Here is a 25751-nt window from a genome sequence, read left to right on the forward strand (position 1 = left end):
ATTTTCTATTCTTAATTAGCAGACTAAACAGAAAAGTAAGTTAACAATGGCAAGATACAGAATAAGTATATATTAAACACATTTTCTATTTGCTGATCTTTTCCTTATCTAGGTAGCAAAATATAGTAAATAGCTAAGTGTTTTTTCTTTTCAGCCACATGTCAGCTATTCCCATTCTTTTCACAGTTTTCATTAAATTGTTGGGGTTTTTAGCTTCTGGCTTTAGTTTATAATTTCTGACAAAAGGCTGAATAAAAGAAAATGGAGCTTAGGGTTTTCTGTTTTCATAAGTTATTGTTAGTTTGTGACAACATAAATAGTCGATAAGGAAATAACTCTTGAAAGCACAAAATCAGGATTAGAGAATACTTATTAGATGGAAAATGTACTTGATATCTGCCTGGTATTATTTGTATAAGAATATTTTTTTGCCTTTTTCAACATGTTAGTTTATATAACCCTATAGAGTCTAGGACAAATTCTAAGAAATGGAACTACTGAGCCACATATATATTTGTTTGTCATTTTACAAATAATAGTATTACCCATTTTTCTTCTTTAGGAGTTGTTATAATTTATAGCACTCTAGCATATAAGGGCATATTAGTTTATAGCCTCACAAACATAATTTTGGATATTACTTTCCCACTCTGAGTGAAAAAAAGATTTCAGTGTGGCTTTATTTTATATATTTGTACATTTTTATTATGATGGAAATTGAGCTTTTTTATATCCTTTTCTGTGAACTGTACACTCATACTTCTAGACATTTTTCAAAGCAGGAATTGTTCTTTTATAATACAGAAAGAGAAGAATTCATGATAAGCTCCAATTTGATATATTAATAATATAAAGTTGGTCTTAATTCTTTTGCGTACACACATATGCATGAATAACAAATAAAGGTTTTTCCTTTTTTCTACAATAAAGTTTGGGAGTAACCAGTCCAAACCAGAGTTCACAGTGGATCTCAGGGGAGCAACCATTGAGATGGCATCGAAGGATAAATCCAGCAAAAAGAATGTATTTGAGGTAATTTTTTTTTTCTTAGTATAACTCCCATTTAACCCATAATAACTGGATTCTGCTTTTGACTTATTTGAGGGAATAATCTTTCATTGTAACTAAAGCATAGTTCAGTCAATTTGTACCATAATTTAAGGGGGGGGGGGAAGTGGTGCAAAAATGAGCTTCACTTACATAAGTTACTGGGACTCAGACAGTATATTACAAGTTTTTTCGGGCGGCAAAAATGATATGGTTTCCTTTACCTACTACATTGGATATTAAAAAGTAAATTAAGGGAGATACGATGTTGGGGAGGCTATCATGTATGCAGGCAGGGAGTATATGGAATATGTTGTACCTTCCTCTTAAGTTTTGCTGTGGACCTAAAACCCATCTAAAAAAAAATGAAGTCTTTAAAATAAAAAGTAAGACCTTTCCATTTGGTTATTTAAAACCCTCCACATCTATGTATGATCCTTTATTCGTTATTTATTGTTGCACAACAGACCATTCCAAAACAGTGACTTAACAAAAGAGGCATTTCATTTGCTTCATTTACCTGGGCTGATCTGGCTGATTCTTTTGCTTTCTGTTGGGACCATTCATGGGACTTGTGTAGAGCTGGATGGTCTGAGGTGACTTCATTCTTCTGTTGGAGATTGGTGCTTGCTGATGGTTAGGCCACTTTTTCCATAAGATCTCTCTCCTGAAGGAGGCTACCCCAGGCTTCTTCACATGACAGTGTCAGGATTCCAGAAGTCTTTGTACTCAGCCATTATATTTGCTTTTAAGTAGAAAAATGTTGAAAATTTATCCCCTTCCACATATTCTTTTATAATCAGAGAAATGTCTCAGGCCCTGTTTTTTTTTTTAAAAAAAAAAGCATATTTCATTTATTTATAACTTTTAAGTGCTCAGCTTTGAAACAGATTTACTTTTAAATAATGAACTATATTAGTTTCAGCAAGTACTATGGCATTTGTGTTGGAGTTTAGGATCCTAAATTACTAGATTTTCATTGGGAATTTATGAAAAACAGCTTCACATTTTATGAAATAATTAAACTGGGATTATTTTATGCTGTAGTAAATGATATTCCATAGCTATATAATACTTCTACCTTTCATCACTGATCTACTGGTGGTTTTGTGAACTTTGAATTGAATGTATTTATTTAATTTTTTGAAATTACTGACAATACTTTCTACCCCCACTTGCCTCTAAAGCTGAAAACTCGTCAAGGGACAGAACTGCTAATTCAATCTGATAATGATGCTGTTATTAACGATTGGTTTAAAGTTCTTAGTAGTACTATCAGTAACCAGGTATGTGATTGACATAAAATTTTTATTGCACAGATGTTTTTCTTTTGGTTTTATAATTGCTTGTTGCATATCCAAATTCTAGTTTACATATGAAAAAAGGCTTTATATGTATTTATTTTGACAGAAGTGGGAAAGACAATGGTCACTTTAGCAATTCCTAGTTACTGGTGATATTAGTGATTTAACATTGTCATTTATATAATGTTTGCTGATAGTGTATTTGAAATAATGTTTAGGTTGGCCTTGGTCCAGAAAGATGGTTCAAGAAGGCATAAACAGTATCTAGTACATAGTATTTATTCAATAACTGCACAAATTGGAAATAGTACTATTTGGTGGAAAGAGATGGAAGACAAAATTGTTGAAATAAATATAACTGTTGTTTCCTCATTAGCACTTTCTGTTCTAGTGACACTTCTTTCGTTTTTCTGCTCTTTCCCTTCTGAAGATGTTCAGTACTCTCAGGTTTTCTTATTTTTATAACAACCCTCCAAAACTCTCAAAATTATACTCTGAGGCTATATACTAGTAAGAAAAGAAAGGAGCTATCATCTTCAGACTATTCTTACCTTGAACAATATGGAGGATCATGACAGTAACAGTAATGAAAAATTATGGGAAGTAGAAGAGAACTTTTACCTCTTCTAGCACTTTAGTCATGAAGCTATTATAAATACTTCCTTTGCAGTTTGTAATAATGTATGATATTTCTGAATCCTGTCCCTTCTTTTCCACTTATTCCTGAAACCATGGATAGACAAGCCTTAATATCTTTATACAAGAAGAATAGCCTTCTAAATATTTTTTAATTTAATCTCATCTTTCTTTCTTAGTGCCATACTTAGCAAATGAAACTTACTGGTGTCATTTTTATAATCCTGTACTGATCAGAAACTTGTGAGTCCCATTAAAATTCAACAGTCTGAACTCAATCTGTCTATTCAGGTGTGCCTACTACACTACACAATGTGAATTTTCATCTGTAATCATAGTAACCTGTTCACTGTCCCTTGAAAGCATATGCATGCATTCATTTAACAAATATGTGAGTGCCTTGTGCACTGGGAAGATACAAATATGCAGGCAGATACCACACATATACTCTGTGGTGGTTACTGTCAAGGACAAGAATACTAAAGACAGATAACAGTTAATATAATATAATGGGATGAATGTCATGTTGGTGAGGGTATACAAGATATTATAAAATCTCTCATTAGGGGCCAACCTAGTGTAGTAGTCAGGCAAGGCTTTGCAGGCCTTGTCGCCGTTGGTGTTTTGTATTTTGTTGTTGTTGTTGTTGTTTTATTATTTTCCTATTGAGGCCTATAGGATCAGGGAATGTACCAAGTCAAGAGAAAAGGAATACCTTTGACTGTGATGTTTAAAAATACGTACTATTTCCAAAGTGTCAAAAGATACTGATGACTACATGTACCAAGAGATGAGGAAGAACTCTGCAGGAAAAATTACTGCTGAGAACCCTAATTAAATGAAAAATGTATCAAGTTCTTGGACTAAAAGATTCAGTCATATCAACATATATCTCTGTTTCAAATGATTTATACATTTATAGATTTTAGATGTTTGAATCGCATTCAGAATCCCAATTGTTTCTCTGGTGGGTCTTGACAAACTTGTTCTCAAATTTATATAAAGATGCAAAGGGCTAAGAAACATCCAAGGCACTCTCAAAAATAAAAATAAAATAAAAGAACTCACTGTGTCATATATCATAATTTTATTGAGCTATATTAACTAATATAGTGTCATATCCATGCAGGGATAGACAAGTAGACCTGTGAAAAAGAATAATGAACCTAGGGGCTGAGGTTGTGGCTCTGTGGTTAGAGTGCTTACCTTGCACACTTGAGGCTGGAACCCCAGCACCACATCAAAAAAAACTAAGTAAAAAAAATACATTGTGTCCATCTACAACTAAAAGACATTAAAAAAAAATAAAAAAATAATAATGAACCTAGAAACAGACCCACATACCTGTGGACACTCATGCCAGATCCAGCACTGTGGAACAGTGAGAAAGAATAAGCTTTTCAGTAAATGTATTGGTACAAATGGATGTCTAAGAAGAAACAGGAACCCATGCACAAAAATAAACTTCTGTGGAATAAAGACCTCAATATGGGAGGCAAAAGAAAGTTTTTAGCTTTGAAAATTTAGTTTTTTAACCTGTAAAAGTTGCCCTGGTTAGGCTGTAGATGAGTTCTGGGTTTTCTTTCAGTTCCTAACATCTGTTTTTATTAATATAAATCTTACATTGCTACAACACTATGCTTTCATACTGTTATCATAGACAATAAGGCTGTCATATCCATGAAAGTAAGTCCTACCTGCTGTCAGAGAATGTAGCTATGTTTTATCACCATATATTCTAGCTTGACCTGCTCCTAACTGCTGTTGGTGCCATTCATATGCAAGTAGCTTCATCTTCAGGATATACCTATTTATCCTATGAGTTATTAGCAATATTTTCTTTGTTTCTCCTTCTCCCTCTCTCTCCCTTCCTCCCTCCCTCTCTTTTTCTTTTCTTTCGGAAATCAAAATTAATGCCACAAGGGTGAAAAAGATACTTTTAAAGATTTATCAGATATCTCTTGTAAGTCATCCATATATACTAATTGGTTTCTGAAATCACTGGTAAAGCTAATTACTTAGCATTCTGAGAATTTTGTTACTAAACTAAACTCATATTAGAGGTAATATGTGTTTGAAAAATATCTAACCAATAGGCAGTAGAAACCGATGAAGGAATTGAAGAGGAAGTACCAGATTCACCAGGAATAGAAAAGCAGGATAAAGAAAAAGACCACAAGGATCTTAAAAAACTTCGTTGTAAGTTGTTCTTTTTCTTACATTGCTAATGGTTTGCGCGAACTTGTTCTATTTAAATAAATATCTATATAAAGCTGAGTGCAGCCTCTAATATTGGAAAACAATAAGTGAGTAGTTGCAGCTCAGATTTTCTGTACTTTTTCTTCTTGTTAATTCATTCATTGTCATTTTTCAACTTCATGGTATGCCTCTCTGATTAATTTTAAAATATTGTTATACTCTATTATAGCACACTTCTGTTAAAGCTTCTAGGAAGCTTATTGACTTAAAAATATACAGTTACTCCCTAAGATTCCATGTAGAATCTTAAACTTTAGGGAGTCTGAAGTCACGGGATATGTGCCATAATTCCATTCCTGTTAGACACAGGAAGCCTTCTCTGGACTAGGATATGTCTGTGCTTGTGCACAGATGCACACGCTCATGTCTCCAGATCATACATACAGAAAGAACAAAACTGAAGGCAGAATTTTAAGAAAAGCATTTTCCAACACTGACCCTTGTGAAGTATGTTATTAAAATAGGCCATTACAAATCAAAACTACACTGAGATTTCATCAAATATTTACAAATATCAAATATACCAGTCAGAATGGCAGTCATCAAGAATACAAGCAATAATAAATGCTGGAGAGGACATGGAGAAAAAGGAACACTCTTACACTGTTTGATGGGATTTAAATTGGCATAACCACCATGGAAATCAGTATGGAGATTCCTCAAAAGACTAGAATAGAACTGCCATTATGACCCACCTTTACCACACCTCAGTATTTATCCTAAAGAATTAAGGTCATCATACTACTGTGCATACCCATGTTTATAGCAGCACAATTCACAATAGGCAGGCTTTGGAACCTGCCTAGGTGTCCATCAACAGATGAAGCAATAAAGAAAATGTAATTATATATATGCAGCGGTGTTTTATTCACCCATAAAGAATGAAATTATGTCATTTGCAGAAAAATTGATGGAACTTGAGAATATTATGTTAAGTGAAATAAGCCAAACCCAAAAGTCAAGGGTTTTATATGTAGAAGAGAGGAAAAAAGGAAAAGAAGTTGTGTGTGTGTGTGTGTGTGTGTGTGTTGCGGTGGTGTCTCATGAAAATCAAAGGAAGCTTTCTTCAAATGTATTTTCAAGAAGTATAATTTTAAAATTGCGTTATCATAACTGATAAATCAGCACCAGAGGTAATGCAGAACATTTTCTGGGTACTCCTGTTCTTTGAGTATGAATAATCATGATGAGAGCTTAAAGTATGAATTTCTATATTATCCAGATTCCTAATTTTTGTTTGTCTTATATTTTATGGATTTGTGTGTAGTTATTTTATCTTCTAAACCTATTAATGAATCAAAGAAGATAAGTAGATTCATTTATGAAATATAAATTAGAATAACTTAGAGATGTTATTGCACATATACTAAAGGAGGAACAGTTGTGATCAGTTTTTAGTGATAAAAAGGAAAAGTTTTGCTTAAAATTGGGTCTGTGGGGCTGGGGAGATAGCTCCTGGTAGAGTGCTTGCCTCGCAAGCACAAGACCCTGAGTTCCAATCCCCAGTACCGCCAAAATAAAAAAAAAAAAAAAATTGGGTCTGTGTTAATTTGATTCTTCACATTACTCGACTATGTTAAAGATAGAATAATTAAATTTGTACTGTGATTTTGACATGTGCGGTTAATATGTTTTGATTGCTCTGTGGATTTTCAGAAATGTTTGTATTTTATGAACTGCTTAATATTTGTTTGTCTTAAGCCATGAAAGTATCTAGCATAGATTCTTCAGAACAGAAAAAAACCAAGAAAAACTTAAAGAAGTTTCTTACACGACGCCCTACTTTGCAAGCTGTTCGTGAAAAAGGTTATATTAAAGGTAGGTAGGGAAAGTCATACTTATAATGAATGTTGGATGAAATCAGAAATGAGCCCAGTGCGGTGACATGCAGCATGCAATCCCAGCAGCTCAGGAGACTGAAACAAGAGGATCACAAGTTCAAAGCCAGCCTCAGCAACTTGCTTAGGTGGAACTCTGTCTCTAAATAAAATATTAAAAAAGGGCTGGTGGTGTGTGGTACAGTGATTAAGTATCTCTGGGTTCAATCCCCAGAATACCCCCAAAAAAAAAAAAAAATCAGAAATGAGACATTTCAAATTAAAAACTGAAAATTTCCAAGCAATAAAAATGTTTTCATTCTTTATAGTTTTCAAGTACAGTGATTAAAAAATATTTGAGTAATTAAAGTTGATATTTTAAACATCCTTGTAAAATTTACCTTAAAACGTTGAACAGACACAAATGAGAAACTAAATTTTTAGAAACCCTGTATCTGAGGAGCAACACAGTTGTGAGGGGTGGCACATACTTAGAAGTCATTAACATTGAAGAGCTGTAGTTTTGCAATGTGAAGAGCTAAAGAACTTAGAAATTTTGAGTAAATAGTCACTAACAAAGTAGAATGAAAAAAAAATGAACAAGTACTTCTGTTCTTTGTTGTTTTTCTTCCATTCTCACAACACCTTTAAAAAACAAAGCCTGACAAATAAGTCAGTAGAAAGAGCTGCTAATTTATCAGGCCCTTCTCATTGAGAAATATAAACCATTAACTTTATGGTGTTATTCATCACTTCAAATATTTTGTTTGTTTTCTTGAATATTTAGCACTAATGTGGAACTCTTAAGCTTTTGGGTTCAAAGATAAACAGTTTTTGAAATGTATTTTTTGAAAGCACATGTTGGGTATGCATATGCATGTTTTGATAGTTTTTAAAATATTCAAATATTTACTAAGAATTAGGCATGAGCCTAGTTGCTTTGCATACCTGTTTATTGGTGTTCAAGAACTACAAGTTCTTGCCCTCATAGAACTTACACTCAAATGAGAGGAGGACGGAATAATTTGAAATTATGATGAATACTTTGAAATTAACATAATAATAAAAGAGTGAGTGAAATTGGGTTATCTTAGATAAAGAGAAAAAAGAAGGAGCCAAATAAATTGGGAAGTAGCAGTGGGAGGATGTAGGGGGATTGGTTCTGTGCAAAAGGAGTAGAAAGTATAAAGACTTTCAGGCAAGAATGAGTTGTGGTGTTAATGGAATTTAGTTTGTTTGAAGTGAAATTGAGGGAGTAGGCAGGATGCCTACCTATATCAAATAAGGCCCAGGTCTTTGTAAATGATGTTTGGGGTACACTGGATAGGTTCCATTGCACTCTTAATGGTTTAGCCATCTCCTGGACTAAATTTTGTCAAGGGCTCATCTTAAAAATAAATCTCTTTCAGACCAGGTGTTTGGATCCAATCTTGCTAATCTGTGTCAGAGAGAGAATGGCACAGTGCCAAAGTTTGTGAAGTTATGCATTGAACATGTTGAAGAACACGGTAAGAGAATGATTTTGATTTTTTTTTTCTTTCTCACATCAAGCAAATGAACTCATTGCTCATCAAAATCCCTAGGATTTTTATGATTTTGAGTGAGACAACCAAAAGTTCCTTATGGTCCTAAGATGTTAAGAAGAGCAGTTTGGGGGCTGGGGTTGTGGCTCAGTGGTAGAGTGCTTGCCTAGCACCCATGAGGCACTGGGTTCTATCCTCAGCACCACATAAAAATAAATAAAATAAAGGTATTATGATTATCTACAACTAAAAAATATAAAAAAAGAAAAGAAAAGCATTTTGTTTACAACACTTACATGCTTGCACCTGTTTCAGATTAAGACCTCTGCAGGCATCTATTGAATATTTAATATGTTGAGGTTAATTAAGTATACAGCATTCTTTGAAGTCCTTTTGGAGTTGCCATTTCTTTAAAATAAAGAAGGTGGTGATTGTGAAACTGGGTTTTTAAAGTAATGATGTGACAAGTATTGAAGATCTGAAGAGATTATATTTACTGTTTATTCTGCTATAATAATGAGATGACATTTAAAAACTGTTAAATCAACTATGAAGTATCTAAATGACATTGTGTCATTTCTTGAAAATAAGATAAACTGATTTGTTTTAACTTTTATAGTATTTATACTGGTTTTATATGAATTCACAGTATATTAACAGTATAATCACATTAACTTTCATCTGTATGTCATCAGAAACATTTTTTACAATTAAAACGCTTGTGTAATTTAATTTGTACCTTTTGCTGGTTCCTTATCTCATTGACTGTTCTAGTTGACATGAAAAGAGACCCCACACTACTTGCCTTTATTTTAAACTAAATGAATATAACACGTTGGCTAATATGCTTTGTTAAACGTGTTATATAGCATTATCATTTAATGAATTCCTGAGAGTTAATTTTGTGAATTTCAAAAGATGCTATTCGTGTATATATGTATATATATATATAAACTATATGAAATGACCTATCGTTTCTGTAGATTCACTGGCTTAGTTATTAGCTCATTTTAAGTTTATTATAAGTACTTAATATAAGCTTTGAAGAGAGGTCTTCTGGTATGTGCATTTACATTATAAAATCATGTGCAAAACAGTAAATGAGTTGATTTTATCTCTCTTCCTTTACTCTTGAACTATCCCCAGGTGTTTGCAGAAGTTTATCTTAAATTGTTAGTATTTGAAGTTTAATGAGATGTTTTCTTTGAGCTAAGCCACATTCTACATGATAAACAAAGTAGAATTGCTGCTTATTAAACCAAATGCAGAATGAATCACCATCTTTCTCCCCCTGCCAAGAGTCTATAAAAAGCCATTTAGAGGAAGAGAGTATATTTGTCTATTTGCTTTTAGGCTAATGCTAATGAATAAGAATTTTGAAGCCAACCATGGTGGTGTTCTGTATTCCCACCTACTCCAGAAGCAGACTAGAGGATCATTTCAGTCCACAGGCTCAAGATAAGCCTGTGCAACATCGTGAATCCCCCCCACCCCCACTGCCCCCATCTGAGGCAGCGGGGAGTGGAGACATGCAAGTATCTTTTTAGAAGAGGCAGATAAATACTTTATTTATTTATTTGTACTGAGGATTGAACCCAGAGGTGCTTTACCACTGAGCTACATCCCCAGCCCATTTTTATTTTTTGAGACAGGTTCTTGCTAAGTTGCTTAGGGCCTCACTAGGTTGCTGAGACTGTCCTCGAACTTGTGATCCTCTTGCCTCAGCCTCCTGAGTTGCTGGAATTAGAAGTGTGCCCCATTATGCCTGGCTGCAAGTAAGTATTTTAAACATAACTAATTAATACTATTCCTTAGGTTTGGATGTTGACGGGATCTACAGAGTGAGTGGCAACCTTGCAGTGGTCCAGAAGCTGAGATTTGCAGTCAATCATGGTAAAAGATTATACTCCTTATTGTTATATTGCAAAGCATCACTCATAACGTTTAGAATTGGTTTAATTTTTTAAAATGTCCTTTTCCTACTGTTTTTTAGATGAGAAATTGGACTTGAATGATAGTAAATGGGAGGACATTCATGTCATCACTGGAGCACTCAAAATGTTTTTTCGAGAATTACCAGAACCTCTTTTTACATTTAATCATTTTAATGATTTTGTTAATGCAATAAGTAAGTATATAATTTCACTTAGTTTCTTTCTAGATTCTGAAAATCCTGTGCACAGATTAAGCTACCACATTCTGTTTGTACTTTGTTATTTTAAACAAGTTTTTTCCAATGGATTGTTATTGTTTTACTCCAAAAATTTTAAGTGTGACCACCAGATGTCACTGTGTATTACCAAATATCAGCTTCCAAAGTAGGTCCTTGCTTTCAGTTTTATAAGATTTTGTTGCAAAATATCTATATGTTATCTTTTTTTCAGAACAAGAACCAAGACAGCGTGTTGCTGCTGTTAAGGATCTGATCAGACAGTTGCCAAAGCCAAATCAAGATACAATGCAGGTTCTTTTTAGACACCTCAAAAGGTAAGAAAACAACACAGTTAGCAGATCTGGTATAGCCACACACAGGGTCCGAACCAGAATTGGACCACACTTTGCCATTTGCTATCTTTGTAACTTGGAAAAAGATAATCCTTTTAGTGGTCTTTATAGGTAAAATGGTTTGGTGCAAAGAGTACATTAAAGTAGATCTTGTGTGTAAAGTACTTATATAGTGCTTTGTGCATAGTAGGTATTTCAATGTTGTTGCTAAAATTAACAAATATAAAGGTGAGATTGATTTTTAAGTGAGGTATATTACCCTAAAGTAAAGCCATCATGGCTCAAGCTTAATACATAGTCAATTTAATAACTGATTTCATTCATCTTATAAAAAGAACATTAGAATACTAAAATAAGTTATCTGAGATTTAAAAAAAAAATAACATAAAACTGAAAGTTTTAATGTCTGTGCCCTCGTGAAAGTTTTTCCCCATCAACCTAGGAGGTAAATCGTTGCCTGAATTACAGATATTTATATTTATGTCCCATTTCAAAATTAAAGCTCCAAGTGCCTGTAATCCCAGCAACTCAAGGCTGAGACAGGAGGATTTCAAGTTTGAGGAAAGCTTCAGTAACTTAGGCACTAACCAACTTAGTGAGACTCTGTTTCAAAATAAAAATTCAAAAACAAAGGACCGGGATATGCTTCACTGGTAAAGCACCCCTGGCTTAAATCCCCACTACCCAAAAAAACAAACAAAAAAATAAATAAAATATCATACACTTGAAGTTTGTATAATAATTGCCATTTCATCTGTGTTTATCCAAAAGCAAGCTTCATGTGACATTCACACTAAATTCTATTTAGTTAAATAGTTAGTGTGTCAACCTAGGAAAGTGAGCATTATTTCTCTTTTTTAAATGCAGATTTTAGGTTTATAATACAATTTGAAAAATTTCCCTCATATTTCATTTTCTCTTTTAATAACTTTTCTTTTCCCCCTTAGAGTTATAGAAAATGGAGAAAAAAACCGAATGACCTATCAGAGTATAGCAATTGTTTTTGGTCCCACGCTGTTAAAGCCAGAGAAAGAGACTGGTAATATAGCAGTTCATACTGTGTACCAAAATCAGATTGTAGAATTAATTCTTCTAGAATTAAATTCCATCTTTGGACGTTGATTCTACAGACGACAACCTGTGGAATAGAAGCTGGATTCCATCAGATTTCACATCTTTATACACAATGTATTTTTGGACCAAGCAGTGACTTTGATTTTGCACTTTTTTGAGGGATCAGAAGGGAAGTGGCAGAGTGAAATGCCTGTTAGACCCTCATATATGCTGCTTTGTTGCAAGGTGACATAACTGTGTAATTTTGGATTCATTTTATCTTGATTATTTGCATTTAATACTCAGAATTTTAGTAAAAATGAAAACTTAGAGTTCTAACCAGTCACATACACTGGATAATTTGGTAAGAAAAACTACATTTTTTTTCCCCTCAAACTAACGTAGAATTTCTTCTCATGACCTATACATTCTTCACTTGATAAAACAATACTTACTATGAGTTATTTTAAAGACACTCTTGGGCATTTAAAACAAAATGAAGTATATCCATTTTGAAACCTGTGTATTTCTTTTTCAGGATTTCTGCATGCAGTGGCAGTCTAAATACTAAAATTCATTATAACCCAGATGTAGTCCCTTGATGAAAGGCTTGCTGTTTTTTACTGTGTTTCACAGCATCCTTACTGGATATCTTAGTTGCTTGTTTGGGCAGCACACTAATATTACTGAAAACACTGTGATATACTGGAGTTTTATTTAGCATAAGTCAGTTCAGGGTATTTGGGGCTGTCTCACTATACTGAATTGTAGCTAACAATCCTAATTATATCTAGTGCCATATTGAGTTCTTGGTCTAACCCTGTGGAAACAGACATTATTTTATGTAAATATGGGCTAAAGATATAATGTCCTTTAGCTTATGTATATAATTGTGTTGTATAGTCTGGGAATACATGCTAACCCTACATTTCTAATCCTGATATAGGTAATCTTTTCTGTGAATATTAGGTTTCCTCCAGAAGTAGACCATTATTTGGGAAAGTTAACTGTGTGCACTTTTAGATTTTAATTTCATTTACAGGCAGATCACTGTAATACAAATGGTACTGGAAAAATACTGAATAGACTTGCTAAATGGTAAATGCACTACAAGAGGAACCTTTTAGATTTATTTAATATGTACAGAATACATTAGAAAAATTTATTACAGAATTCTAACTCTCCGGTTTGAATAGTGGAAACCCATGTGTAAATTAGATGAATCTTGGTTGGAAAATAACATTGCTAAATTTGAGAATTTCTTTTTACATTACTAATGTAGATTGATTTGTATAATAAAACAGGGTTTGGAAGGTTTTGTTACAGGGAGCATGGTCTGTTGAAAATTTTTTTAAATGTATTTTTCTAGATTAACTGCTGTATATGAAAGGTCTAATCTAATAAAGAAAACTATAAGAGGTTTAGAGATTATTCCATTGGAAATGTGCATTTTGATTCTTAATTTTGTTTTGTTTTTTTTTTATTTGCTGACATACTCCTATACCTCATTTTAAGAAATCAACTGAATCCAATATTTCCTATGGCAAATATATTTTCCTCATTTCATATCTTTTCTATTCCTTTCCATGCCAGCATGTTCCCATTCCCAGCACATACCTTGTTTTTTTTTTTTTTTCCCTTCATCAGTATTTGAAAGTGAATGATTTGTGACCAAGATTCTTTTTCCTGAGATTGCATTTACAATTTACAGATTGCCTTCCTTGGGAACATTTTTTTTTTTTTTGTATGATCTGTCTAAAACCCTCTCCCGAGTCATGTGATAAAAATATTGTATTTGTTTTTGTGATCTTGTTAAATGGATAACAAGACAGATTGTTTGGAGTGGGAAGAAAAAAAAAAATCACAAATCAGAATGTTTATATTTACTTAAAGATGTTATTAATAACCCAATGTGCTTTAGGACTGTCTTATATCTTGTTTGTTTACCAGGAAAACAACTAGATGCAAATCTGTGATCTGTGATATTCTTTCTCTTGGTGGTCATGAACATATCAAAGGTTAAAATGTCCTGTGTTTCTTGTTTCAAAGTATGTATGTGTATGTGAAGTCTTAAATGTTTTAATAGTCTCCAGCTAATCATTTTATTGTAATATTATATGTACAATGAGATCAGTGTCTTGTGTTTTCATCCTTTGTGAATTAAAAATTCTCAGTTGTTTTTGTAATAACAAAACCAGTAATATTTTCTTGTCTTGACAGCTTGATTTTTTTAGTAGAAAATATATTAAAAGCTAAAAATAAAATTACCAGTGGGATTTTTATTTACTAATAGAACTTTCTTCAGAATGTTATTAAAAAAAAAAGTAGTTGGAAATAAAAATCACTTTAAAATGCACTTTTATATTCCAGTTAGAAAATTACTTAAATTTTATGCAAGAAGAATTTTACCTTTTATTCTGGAGAATGTAAGTTAATTATGAAATATCTCTGAAAAATAATGTTATGTTTTAAATAGAGGCATGTTATGTTTTCTTTTATAGAAAGGACAGAATAATTCAGCCAAACTTCAGGATTAAGGGAATATGGGCTATATGTATATTTAAAGCACTTACACTGGGTATACCCACATTTATGTATGTATATAATGTATGTGTGTATATACCATTGTTTATATACCAGTGAAAGCTCAGCAACAACAATAATGCCTGATGCCTGGAGACCTTCATACTATATTAGTTTGAGCCCACTCTTCTTTGCAAGCCCATAATATTGGATATTAACATAATAGTAAGAGGGAAAAGTTATCCCATAACTGTGCTAAGATATTTTTCCCAGTTTATGGGAGAGGCTTCTAATTAAATATGTAAACAGGTAGTTTCTTATGACACCACTATTACTTAAAACATCTTTAGGCTTTTTTGTTGTTTTTGGTGGTGGTACTGGGGATTGACCCCAGGGGCTCGTTACCACTGAGCTACATCCCCAGCCCTTTGTTTGAGACAGGGTCTCACTAAGTTGCTGAGGGCCCCACCAAATCTTTAGGCATATAAAAAGAATACATAGAATCATGATAGCATGTCATTCTGTTAAAGAATAAAATGAAAATAGTCAAATGGGCATTATGCCCTCAGTGACTAAATGAAAGTCTAATGTTACAATGTTGCATCTACATAGAGACTAGAAGATGGTTAGAAAGTAAGATTTTGTGGAGTTCATCTTTGTTTCTGAACTTCAGCTATCAGCTCGATGGTCATCATTTATGGAACATACTTCTCCAGTGTGTGACTAGAGAAGGCGTAAAATGGAGACTTTAGCCTAGCCCTTACAGTGTTGGAGGTGGGGTGTAGTTCTTTTGTTTTTAAAACAATATTCTAGTAAACTGGGATAGTCCTCTTCAGTGCAACTTGAGTTTGAGATCAAAGAAAAAAACAAGCAAACAGGGATGCAAAACAAAACCAACAGCTTCACAATAATGGTGCATTTGAATCTATTGGAAATTTGCAAGCTATAAACTCAGGCCAAGCAGAGTCAAACTTAGTATTCCAAAGAAGGGGGGAAGCACTGAATGCTTAATGAGACATTCTGCAACTGCTAAGACAAGGGAGTTCTTCTGAAGAATCTCAATTAGTCTTCTCAACTGAAGTTTTGTGGACCAGTAGTGGCTGTTAGTATATTCAGCTGCGAGCTTTTACAAATTAGCCTTATGTGAATATGGCACTTAAATGAACCCTTTCATTTCCTTCATTGCTTCCCTTCTCACACAGGGGCTGCCGGGTGGGGGTGGGGGGATGCTGCTGGGAGTAAAGAAAAAAGCACTTTCAAAGTACTCTCAAAAAGAGAGCATTTGTAGAACAAGGTAACTGTGTAACAAACCACTACAATACGTTATTTAGGAAAGTCTGGTTTCTTATTTTTCTCACTGACCCTTTCCCTTACTTCCTCTCAGTGTTTTCAGAAAAGAAAAGCAATCTTTGGTAAAGATGTTTAATTATTGAGTATAGTAGCCAAATCTTTCAGGTAGTTCAATGCAAGTAGCATTGAAACTTGTTGATGAAACCCACACAAATATCCAAATGACAAGCAGTGCTGTAGAGGCTATTACCAACGGGGTCTTTGCAGAGATGGAAATCAAAGCCATGGTTCTGTGATAAGAAGAATTCTGCATAGCATTCAAGACCTCCTTTTCCTCCTGAGAGTTTAGGCAAGAAAAATGGAATCTTAGATGCTCAAGTAAAACTCATCTGACTGATGAAGCAAGAAAAGACCAATAAGGCCCTTCATGTTCAGTTTTTCATACATGAAATAGCAGCTCCAGATTGATTGCAAATGCCTAAAGTCATATGCTTAGTCACTGACACAAGCTTGGGACTTAAAGGAGCTAATATTTTGATCAGTTACATTACTTTTAGAGTTTGTGATCAGTTTAAGTACAGTAATATGCCATTATTCACTGGGAACATTTTCCAAGACCCCTGGTAGATGCTCAAAACCAATGATAGTACTGAACCCTATATATACAGTAAGCCCACCTTATACATGGGTTCTGCATTTATGGATTCAACCAACTTTGGATCAAAAAATTCTTTTAATTGTACTAAACAGGTACGGACTTTATGTCATTCCATAAACAATCTAGTATGACAACTGTGTGTATAAGGTTTATAAATGCTGTAGAGATGATTCTAAATATATGGGAGGATGTACATAGGTTATGTGCAAATGCTATGCTATTTTATAAGGGACTAGAGCATCTGGAGATTTTTGTGTCTGTTGGTGGTAGAGGTGTTAGAACCACTTCCATTTCCCCAAGAAGACTGGGGGGTAACTGTACTAGTTTTTCTTGTATTCCTAGAGCATTGCCACATACTGCCAATGTTAATCTGTCCTTCCATGTTTTATGTCATGGTGCTTCCTGTGTGTCATGATGCTTGCACTTTGGAGCTGAGTTATTATTGAGGGTTACTTGAACACAAGCACTGTGATACACAACAGTCCGATAACCCAGGCAGTTATTAAGTGATTACCTGGCAGGTAGTGTATACAGCATAGGTGTGCTGGACAAAGGAATTGGTTATGTCTTGAGTGGTACAAAGTACAGTGGTGCAAAATTTCTTCTGCTGCTCAGAACAGTGATAAAACTTAAAACTTGTGAATTGTTTATTTCTGGAAGTTTTCATTTAAAATTTTTGTACCAAGACCACACTTGACCATGAGTCACTGAAATCATGGAAAGCATGCTTATAAGGGTGAATTACTGTAAAGCATATTCTAACACATTCAGTGACATCATTTGAGGAAGAAATAAGAACGATTTTTCATTTACTGGTCATCTGTTTTCTTTTTTTCTACCTTTTTTACTTGATGCATTATAGTTTTACATAATGGTGGGATTTGTTGTTACATATCTACACATGCACACAATATAGTAATATAATTTGACCAATATCACTCCCTAGCACTTCCCTCCTCCCTCCCCATTTCTTACCCTTCGGTCCCTTTCCTTTACTAATCTCCCTTTGATTTCCACGAGATCTGTCCCTAACTTTCTCTTCCTTTTTCCCTCTTAACTTCCCTATGTGACAGAAAATATACAACCTAAGACCTTCTCAGTTTGACTTATTTTACTTAACATTATGGTCTTCAGTTCTATCCATTTTCCTACAAATATCATAATTTCATTTGTCATAATGACTGAGTAAAAATCTATAGTATATTTTCTTTATCCATTCATTTGTTGATGAACACCTAGGCTGGTTCCATAGTTTGGATACTGTGAATTGGGCTGCTCTGTAAACATGAGTATGCATGTAGCACTGTAGTATGATGATTTTTAATTCTTGAGGATAAAGACGAAGGAGTGGTATAGCTGGGTCATATGGTGATTCCATGCCTAGTGTTTTGAGGAAACTCATGCTGGTTTCCATAGTGGTTATACTAATTTACAGTCCCACCAACAATGTAAATGTGTTCCTTTTTCTCCACATCCTCTCCAGCATTTATTATTGTTTCTGGTCTTGATGACTGACATTCTGACCGGTGTGAGACAAAATCTCGGTGTAGTTTTGATTTCCTTTTCCCCAGTTGCTAATGATGTTGAACATTTTTCCATACATTTATCAGCCATTTGTATTTCTTCTTTTGAGAAGCACCTGTTTAATTCATTTGCTCATTTATTAATTGGATTATTTGATTTGGGGGGGTGTTTTTTGCCTTCTTTATATATTCTAAATATTTATTCTCTGTCACAAGAGTAGCTAGCACAGATTTTTCTCCCATTCTGTAGGTTCTTTCTTCACATTCCTAATTGTTTCCTTTGCCGTACAGAAGCTTTGTAATTTGATGCCACCCCATTTATTAACTTTGGCATTATTTCTGAGCTTTAAGGGTCCTATTGAGAAAGTTATTACCCATGTTATGTGCTGGAGTGTTCACCCTATATTTTCTTTCAGGAGTTGTGTAGTTTCTCATCTAATTCCTAGGTCTTTGATCCATTTTGAGTTGATGTTTGTGCAGGGTGAGAGTTGAGGGTGTGGTTTCATTCTTCTATATGTGGATAACTAGTATTCCCAGTGCTGTTTGTTTAAAAAGCTTATCTTTTCTCCAGTGTATGTTTTTGGCACTTTTGTCATGGATCAGATGACTGCATCTATGTGGGTTTGTCTCTGTGTCTTCTGTTCTGGACCACTGGTCTGTGTGTCTGTTTTTATGCCAGTACCGTGCAGTTTTTGTTATTATAACTGTGTAGTATAATTTGAAGTGAGGTATTGTGATGCCTCCAGCATTGCTTTTTTGGCTTAGAATTGCTTTGGCTATTCTGGGCCTTTTATTCTTCCAAATGAATTTTACGACGTTTTTTTTTCCTAGTTCAGTGAAGAACATCATTGGTATTTTGATGGGGATTATGCATTAAATTTGTACCTTGATTTTGGTAGTATTGGTCATCTACTTTTAAGCTGTTTGTTTTTGCATGACATATTGAAACTTCTAGTTTTCTCCTTTTATATATCATGTACATCTATTATGAATATAGAGGTGGCAGGGGATACATAGTGATTTCTGCTGGTATCCCCGCATCCTAGTTGGGTAGAAAGTAAACCAGCATCCCTCTCCCACCCCTGGCAAATAATCAGACCTCAGCGGTTCTGTCTACTGACATTGCTGGACAGTCTACAGTGTACACACACCAGTCTGTGTTTAATATGGATGTCTGTTTACACTTGTGTTCTATAACAATGCTGTCTAAATGTTGTAGCTATATGTTGTTAATTAAATTTAAATATGCGGTAAAATACACATGACAATTTACCATCTTATTTTTAAGTGTACAGTTCAGCAGTATTAATTGCATCCATAATATTGTGCAGCTATCACCACCAACCACTTGCGTGACTCTTTTTTCATCTGTAAAACAAATTCTGTGTTGATTTAACATAACCCCATTTCTTCTGAGACCCTGGCAACTACGATTTTTTTCTGTTGCTATGATTTTGATGAGTTCATGTAAGTAGAATCATTTGTCTTTTTGTAACATGTTGATTTCATTTAGTATATGTCTTTAAGATTCTTCCATGTTGTAGCCTATTGCATAGTTTTCTTTTTAAGGCTTTTTAAGCCTATTGCATCTATATACCACATTTTCCAATCCATGCGTCTGTCCAGGGACATGAATTGCCTTCACATTTTGGCCATTGTGGATGATGCTACCATGAACAAATATGGAAAAATATCTCTTCAAGACTCATTGTAGGGCTGGGGAGATAGCTCAGTTAGTAGAATGCTTGCCTTGCAAGAACAAGGCCCTGGATTCAATCCCCAACACTGCAAAAAAAAAAAAAAAAAAAGACCCATTGTATTTGGCAGTGATTTCTTGGATGTGATACCAGAGGCAAAGCAACAAAGTTAAAAGTTGACCAGTTGTCATGTTAGTTTTTAAAGTTTTGTGCATCAAAGGACATTCTCAACACAATAAAAAGACAACTCACAGGAGAAAATATTTGCAAGTTGTGTGTCTGATAAGGGATTGATATACAGAATGCATAGGGGAGAACTAAAAACAAAACCTGATTCAAAAATGAGCAAAGGACTTGAATAGACGTTTCTCCAAAGAAAATATATAAATGGCCAAATTAGCACATGAAAAATGCTCAACATCAGTAACTATTAGAGAAATGCATATCAAAACTATAAGATACCACTTCACACCCTTTGGGGATGACTTTAAAAAAAAAAATGATGTTGGTGAGGACGGTGGAAAAATTGGAAAGAACCCTTGTGCAATTACATTGCCTTGCTGATTAAACAGCCACTGTTTAAAACAGTAAAATTACTGGTTTTATATGATGTGAGAGTTTCACTCAAAAGGATTTGGTTTAATTAAAATAAGGCCTAAAAATTCAGTTAGTCACAGTAACCACACCTCAAATACCCAATAGTGATGTAGAACTAATAAGCCACCATTTTGGCCAGTGCAAATATGGAATACTTCCATCCTCAGAAAATGCTGCTGGGCCTCGCTATGCCAGCAGATTGGTTGTGAGAAACAAGCAATGGCAAAATGCAAATTTTTCAGAATTCTCTGAAAAATATAAGACCCGGAACATTATGTTTCATAATTAATAATTGTCTTAAGTACACATAATACTAGAGACACTCAAGGAGAGAAATACATTTTTACTATAGGTCTGCCAAATTGGTATTTGTCACTGTATACCCATATTGGAGTTGAAAGGGTGGTAAATGTGATTTAATTTCCAATTACAGCTTCATTAAGGTGCTTGCAATTTGATGAAAACCACTTAGAAACTGCCTTAACAAAGCCTCAGTTGACATTGTTTGCTGAGAAGTTTATAAAAGCTATAGTGGGAGATAACTAACATTTCAGAATTTTATGTCAGAATAGTTTTACACATAAATTTTAGAAATCACCAGTTTGATAGGAAAATTTTTCTAAAATCTTGGACAGTGACCTTAAACAAAGAAATGGTTCTAACTGGAGCTTTCCTTGGACTTCAAGCTACTTCACTTTGTATTTACTTCTGGCTTTGAATAATGCCTTGTATGAAGTACTAAAGATCTCAGAAAACCTAAATAACAAAAGTTCTCTTTAATTATTAGTTGACATCTAGCCCTGAATGAAGGAAAATTATAGCTTCAAAACAAGTCAGTGGGTCTGCACATCATTCACCAGCTGCCTGCTAAAGTCTGGAATATGACTTGGTACGTGGAACCCTTGGAGCAGGTGGTAATTAGCGTTTTTATTCTTTTTTTTATCCAAAATAGTATTTGATTCATTTTCAGCGTTCCAGGCCAAATTCTTTCAGAGCTGGTAGCCAAATGCATATTTGACATATATAGTGCTGTAGTTGAAGAAGCTGTTACTGATGTATTTTCAATCCTGCTATAAAGTTTTTCTGTTAATAAACATCTTAAATTTCCTATGTAGAGTGTACAGTAGTGTGTCAGTCACCATCACTAACCCAACACATTGGTGAAAAGCTTCAGTTCAGACTTAAGTAAATCATAGGGAAAAAAAACTTTGTCCTCTAAGTAAAATTGATTCACCAAACTTTCCCATCTTTTCCTTTAGTGCATTGAAACATGAAATGGTTTTCTCTGTGTCATTTCTTCTTTCTTCCCTTTCCCTTCCCAGCAGTTACTGTTTGCTTTGACAGTCAGTTGAGTGCCTTCTCAACAGAAGCTGTAGTGAACTTACTGAGGCCCTTGTATTCAAAGTCTCCAGTTTTCTTGGAGAGGATGGACTTAAAGAAAAATCAAAGGCCTCTGGGGAAGCCAAACCTGCTGTGATGAGAAGGAAACTAGATCTTTCTGTCACACTGGGGAATCCTAATGCCCTTGGACTATGAAAAGTTGTGACTAGGAGGTTCCCCAACTTCAGCCCTTGTGTGAAGAAGGTACCAGATCTGATGTAACATTTCCGATGCCTGGCTACATCCCACAAACACCCTCTAGTCGGGTCTCTGCCTTCTGACCTGATAATATTAGGCAAATTGATTGCCGGAGCATTGCCAACAACAATAACTGGATGTCCTTATCCATCATGTAACTCTTGTCAATGTCTGTTTCATATTCAGTTGGCATCCAGGTCCTGAAACTGTCACGATATGAGATTGCTGTTTTAAATAATGGGTAGTTACTGAAACATTGTCCACAGAAAAGGGTTGGGAAGAGAGTTTAAATAATCTACTAGAAATATCTTCCATTTTTTTCATTGAACAAAGTCAGTGAAATTATTTTAGGTGTTTCTGAGCATTGTGTTAAATCTCTGGGGATACAAGGGTGAGCAAAATAAATATAATCTCATTTATAGTCTTGAGATTGGTGATATGACGAGTGGTCAATTCTGATGTATGAACTCAAAATGATCCATCTCAGCAGTTTTAGCATTTCTTACAAGTCAGATACTAGAGTTGTGTTGCTAGTCTACTGAAAATGAGCTGAAATACATTGCTACACAATTGGGCAGCGAATATTGAGAATGATGTAATTCTTACATACTGCTAAGGCAAGTTTGTCAAATGGATATGAGAAATATTGAGAACTTAAAAACAGTTTCAGTAGATAAATAAGCAGATTTTAAATAAGCAGGTGTATCGACTTTGCATGAAGCAGTCAAATGCGAACTGGTGCAGTTCTGAAGTGTCAGAAAAAGCATGGATTTAACATGGCAGTGGTGGCCATACAAGTAGTCCACATTATACTTCTTGTATTCAAACTAAATATGTGAAAAGGATTCTGGGGAGGTGGTGATGACAGCATAGTTTTTCAATTCCCATATTAATACAACATAATGACATTGGTAACAAGGTGGCAAGGTATCTTCACAAACCTTCAAAATACAAGCAAATGGGAGCAAAACACCAGCAGCTCCAATATTTCTGTGAAAGAAAAGAAGGAAGCAATAGGTTAGCATAGGATAGGCCTGAGAACAGTATAACCACAGTATTACCATCAACTCAGCTCCTAAATTTATCAAATCTAACTTGCCAAAACTCCCTTCCAAAACAAGTCCTCACATTAGTGAAAAGTTACTGAAGTGGAATAAAAACTGAACAGGATAGAGGCACTAGACTAAAGAGGTCTAGAGCAAAGTGGGGAAGGAACATAGAGCCAGGAACCCCAGGAAGCAAGCTGCCATTGTTTTTAACACACCATGTACAAACAACACAAAAAATGAACTCGAGTTAACATGTTCTGAATTCTGCCTCATTCCAAAAGTAAATTTGGAAAATAATTTTGCATATCAATGAAGTGAAATAATAGTACCAAAGTCAAATCTCATATAAAGTACATGTAAGAAAAAGGAGCAGAATAACATCCCAATGGAAAACAGATCCATGTTACACACACCCACAAAACTGCAATTTATTATTGCAAAATGAACTGAAAGCTTAAGAAATGATACAAGACATGCAAGAACAACAAATCAGAATTAGTAAATTAGATGAAAACTCAGGAAAAAGTCAGAAATATTACAGAATTGTGGAATAGAAGTATAAGCAGATAAATACAGTAATGCTTTAAAAGAAATAGAAGGTGCAAAAGAACATTTTAAAAATCAAAAATGAAAGATTCACTGATTTAAAGGTTGATATGATGAATAAGGACATATGCTTTTGGAGATGTGGCAGACTCCAGGTTTGGAACAGGAAATGTACAAGATGATCCTGGAAGATACTGTCATAGCAAAAAAGCTATCAAATATTACTTGGATCTTGTCAAAAGGATTCTGGAGCCAATGTGATTAATGACACTGAAGAAAGGCAAAGAAAAACTAGGATTGCACAAAGCCAAGACAAAAGAGATATTAAAATTCATATTTCAAGAACACTTCTGAAATTAAAAAAAAAATTATGTATTGAAAGGACACACCAAGAAACTAACACTAAGCAAAAACACAATACCAAGAAACATTCTGGTTAAAATTACTGCCTATAAAGCAACAGAAGCATATCTCTTTAAATTGTATCATTTTAAGTTTAATAGCATTAGGAATGACATTTGTACTTATTTCACTTATAGGAAACATTCAGAAAGTTTTCATAACAATGTTCCATTCTTTCCTTCCAATGACCATCTGTTTGAAAAAAGGGTACTATTTGTGAGGGAAAGTATTAGATTACCATCAGAATTTCAGCCATAAACTTTTATACCAGGTGAAAATGGAGCTGTAAGTTTTCAAGGAAAGTCAGCCTAAGATTTTCCATTAAAAAACCTGAATTCTAAGTATAAAAGACAAAATGTATTATCAACATTTAACAAAAATACTCTTCCCATGAGCCCTTCTTTAAGAATCTCTTCAGAACCTAATGTCTGAAGAGACATCAACATAAGAACCAACAGTTGATGTATTGATCAGCTTTGCATTATTATAATGAAATACCTGAGGCAGTTCACTTACAAAAAGAAAAGGTTTATTTTGGTTCAGGGTTGTGAATCTTCAAGCCCAAGATTGGGCAGCCCATTTCTCTAGACCTCTGATGAGGGCAGCACAATATGGCATGAGCACATGGCAGAGCAAAACACATCTCAAGCCAGGAAGCCGGGAGACTGGAGCCCCATAATCCCCTGCAAGGGCAGGCCCAAGTCACCTAAGGACTTCCCACTAGGCCCCACCTCCCACCAGCACCACCACTCCCAGTAGCACCATCCTGGGGACCAAGCTTTAACTACTGAACCTTTGGGGAATACTCTTCCAAACCATAGCGGTTGGGCATAGGTATTTAATAAGATTATATAGAAACAAGAATTAAGTGAGGGTCAACAGGGAGACAATATAGCCCATAATGATTGCATGTCCTGACATGAAAATTCTGTACTATTTTTGCAATGGGAGAATGAGAATTGATACAAAATTTTAATGTTTTCAAGAATCATATTAGTATTCTGCCTGGTGTATATGTAATATAAGATTAGACAAATGGGTACACATGGGATATTTTAATCCTATTATGCCCTGAGTTCTTGAGAATCAGAATTATTAGAGTGGAATAAAGGAGTTATAGCTATAAAAAATTTGAATTGAGGGCTGGAGATATAGCTCAGTTGGTAGAGTGCTTGCCTCACAAGCACAAGGCCCTGGGTTCAATCCCCAGCACAGAAAAAAGTTTGAATTGGGAATGTCAATATGACATCATGAACCTACCTTATTTATGTATCTCTGTATATCTATGTAATTTCTTACCCTATCCACTGAAAACACCTAGAAAAAAATGATCAACTGAGGGAGTATCCTTAACACCTGAATTTTGACCTTGAAGTACAATTTCTCATTAAAAGATGCCAAGGCTTTTGGAGAGGAGGCAGATTCCAGGTGTGGGATCGGAAATGAACAAGATGATCCAGGAAGATCTTATAATAGCAAGGAAGCTATCAAATATTACCAGAATCTTGTCAAAAGGATTCTGGAGAAAACTTGAAGACTGATTTAAAATGGAACAGTCAGCCTCAGTAAAAGGGATAATTTCAGTGAGTTGAAACCATTGATATGTTTAATCCCATGAATTTTAATTGATGCATATTAATTGTGTATGTCACTGTGGTATATCATACATACTTAAAACATGGTTTGACCACTTCATTCCCATACCTCCCCTTCCCCTCATCCCTCTCCTCTAATAATCTTCCTT

The 25751-nt window shown here is 34.5% G+C and overlaps 1 protein-coding gene across 21 annotated transcripts in view; it reads left to right on the plus strand.

Annotated features, from left to right (window-relative positions):
* The window catches only part of ARHGAP12 (Rho GTPase activating protein 12), a 437561-nt gene that overhangs the window by 376656 nt on the left and 35154 nt on the right, over nt 1-25751 (plus strand). For 20 of the 21 annotated variants that reach the window (XM_079105849.1, XM_079105859.1, XM_079105851.1 and 17 more), the window contains 9 exons: nt 931-1032; nt 2235-2333; nt 5084-5186; nt 6948-7064; nt 8473-8571; nt 10402-10479; nt 10580-10714; nt 10971-11073; nt 12039-14118. In XM_079105849.1, coding sequence (XP_078961975.1) covers nt 931-1032; nt 2235-2333; nt 5084-5186; nt 6948-7064; nt 8473-8571; nt 10402-10479; nt 10580-10714; nt 10971-11073; nt 12039-12213 — 1011 coding nt within the window. In that variant the 3' untranslated portion in view covers nt 12214-14118. Of the gene's footprint in view, nt 1-930; nt 1033-2234; nt 2334-5083; nt 5187-6947; nt 7065-8472; nt 8572-10401; nt 10480-10579; nt 10715-10970; nt 11074-12038; nt 14119-25751 lie in introns of those variants that run through there. The other variant, XM_079105850.1, reaches the window with a different exon arrangement.

This window comes from Sciurus vulgaris (genome assembly GCF_902686455.1).
Source record: "Sciurus vulgaris genome assembly, chromosome: 12".
Taxonomy (NCBI): Eukaryota; Metazoa; Chordata; class Mammalia; order Rodentia; family Sciuridae; genus Sciurus; species Sciurus vulgaris.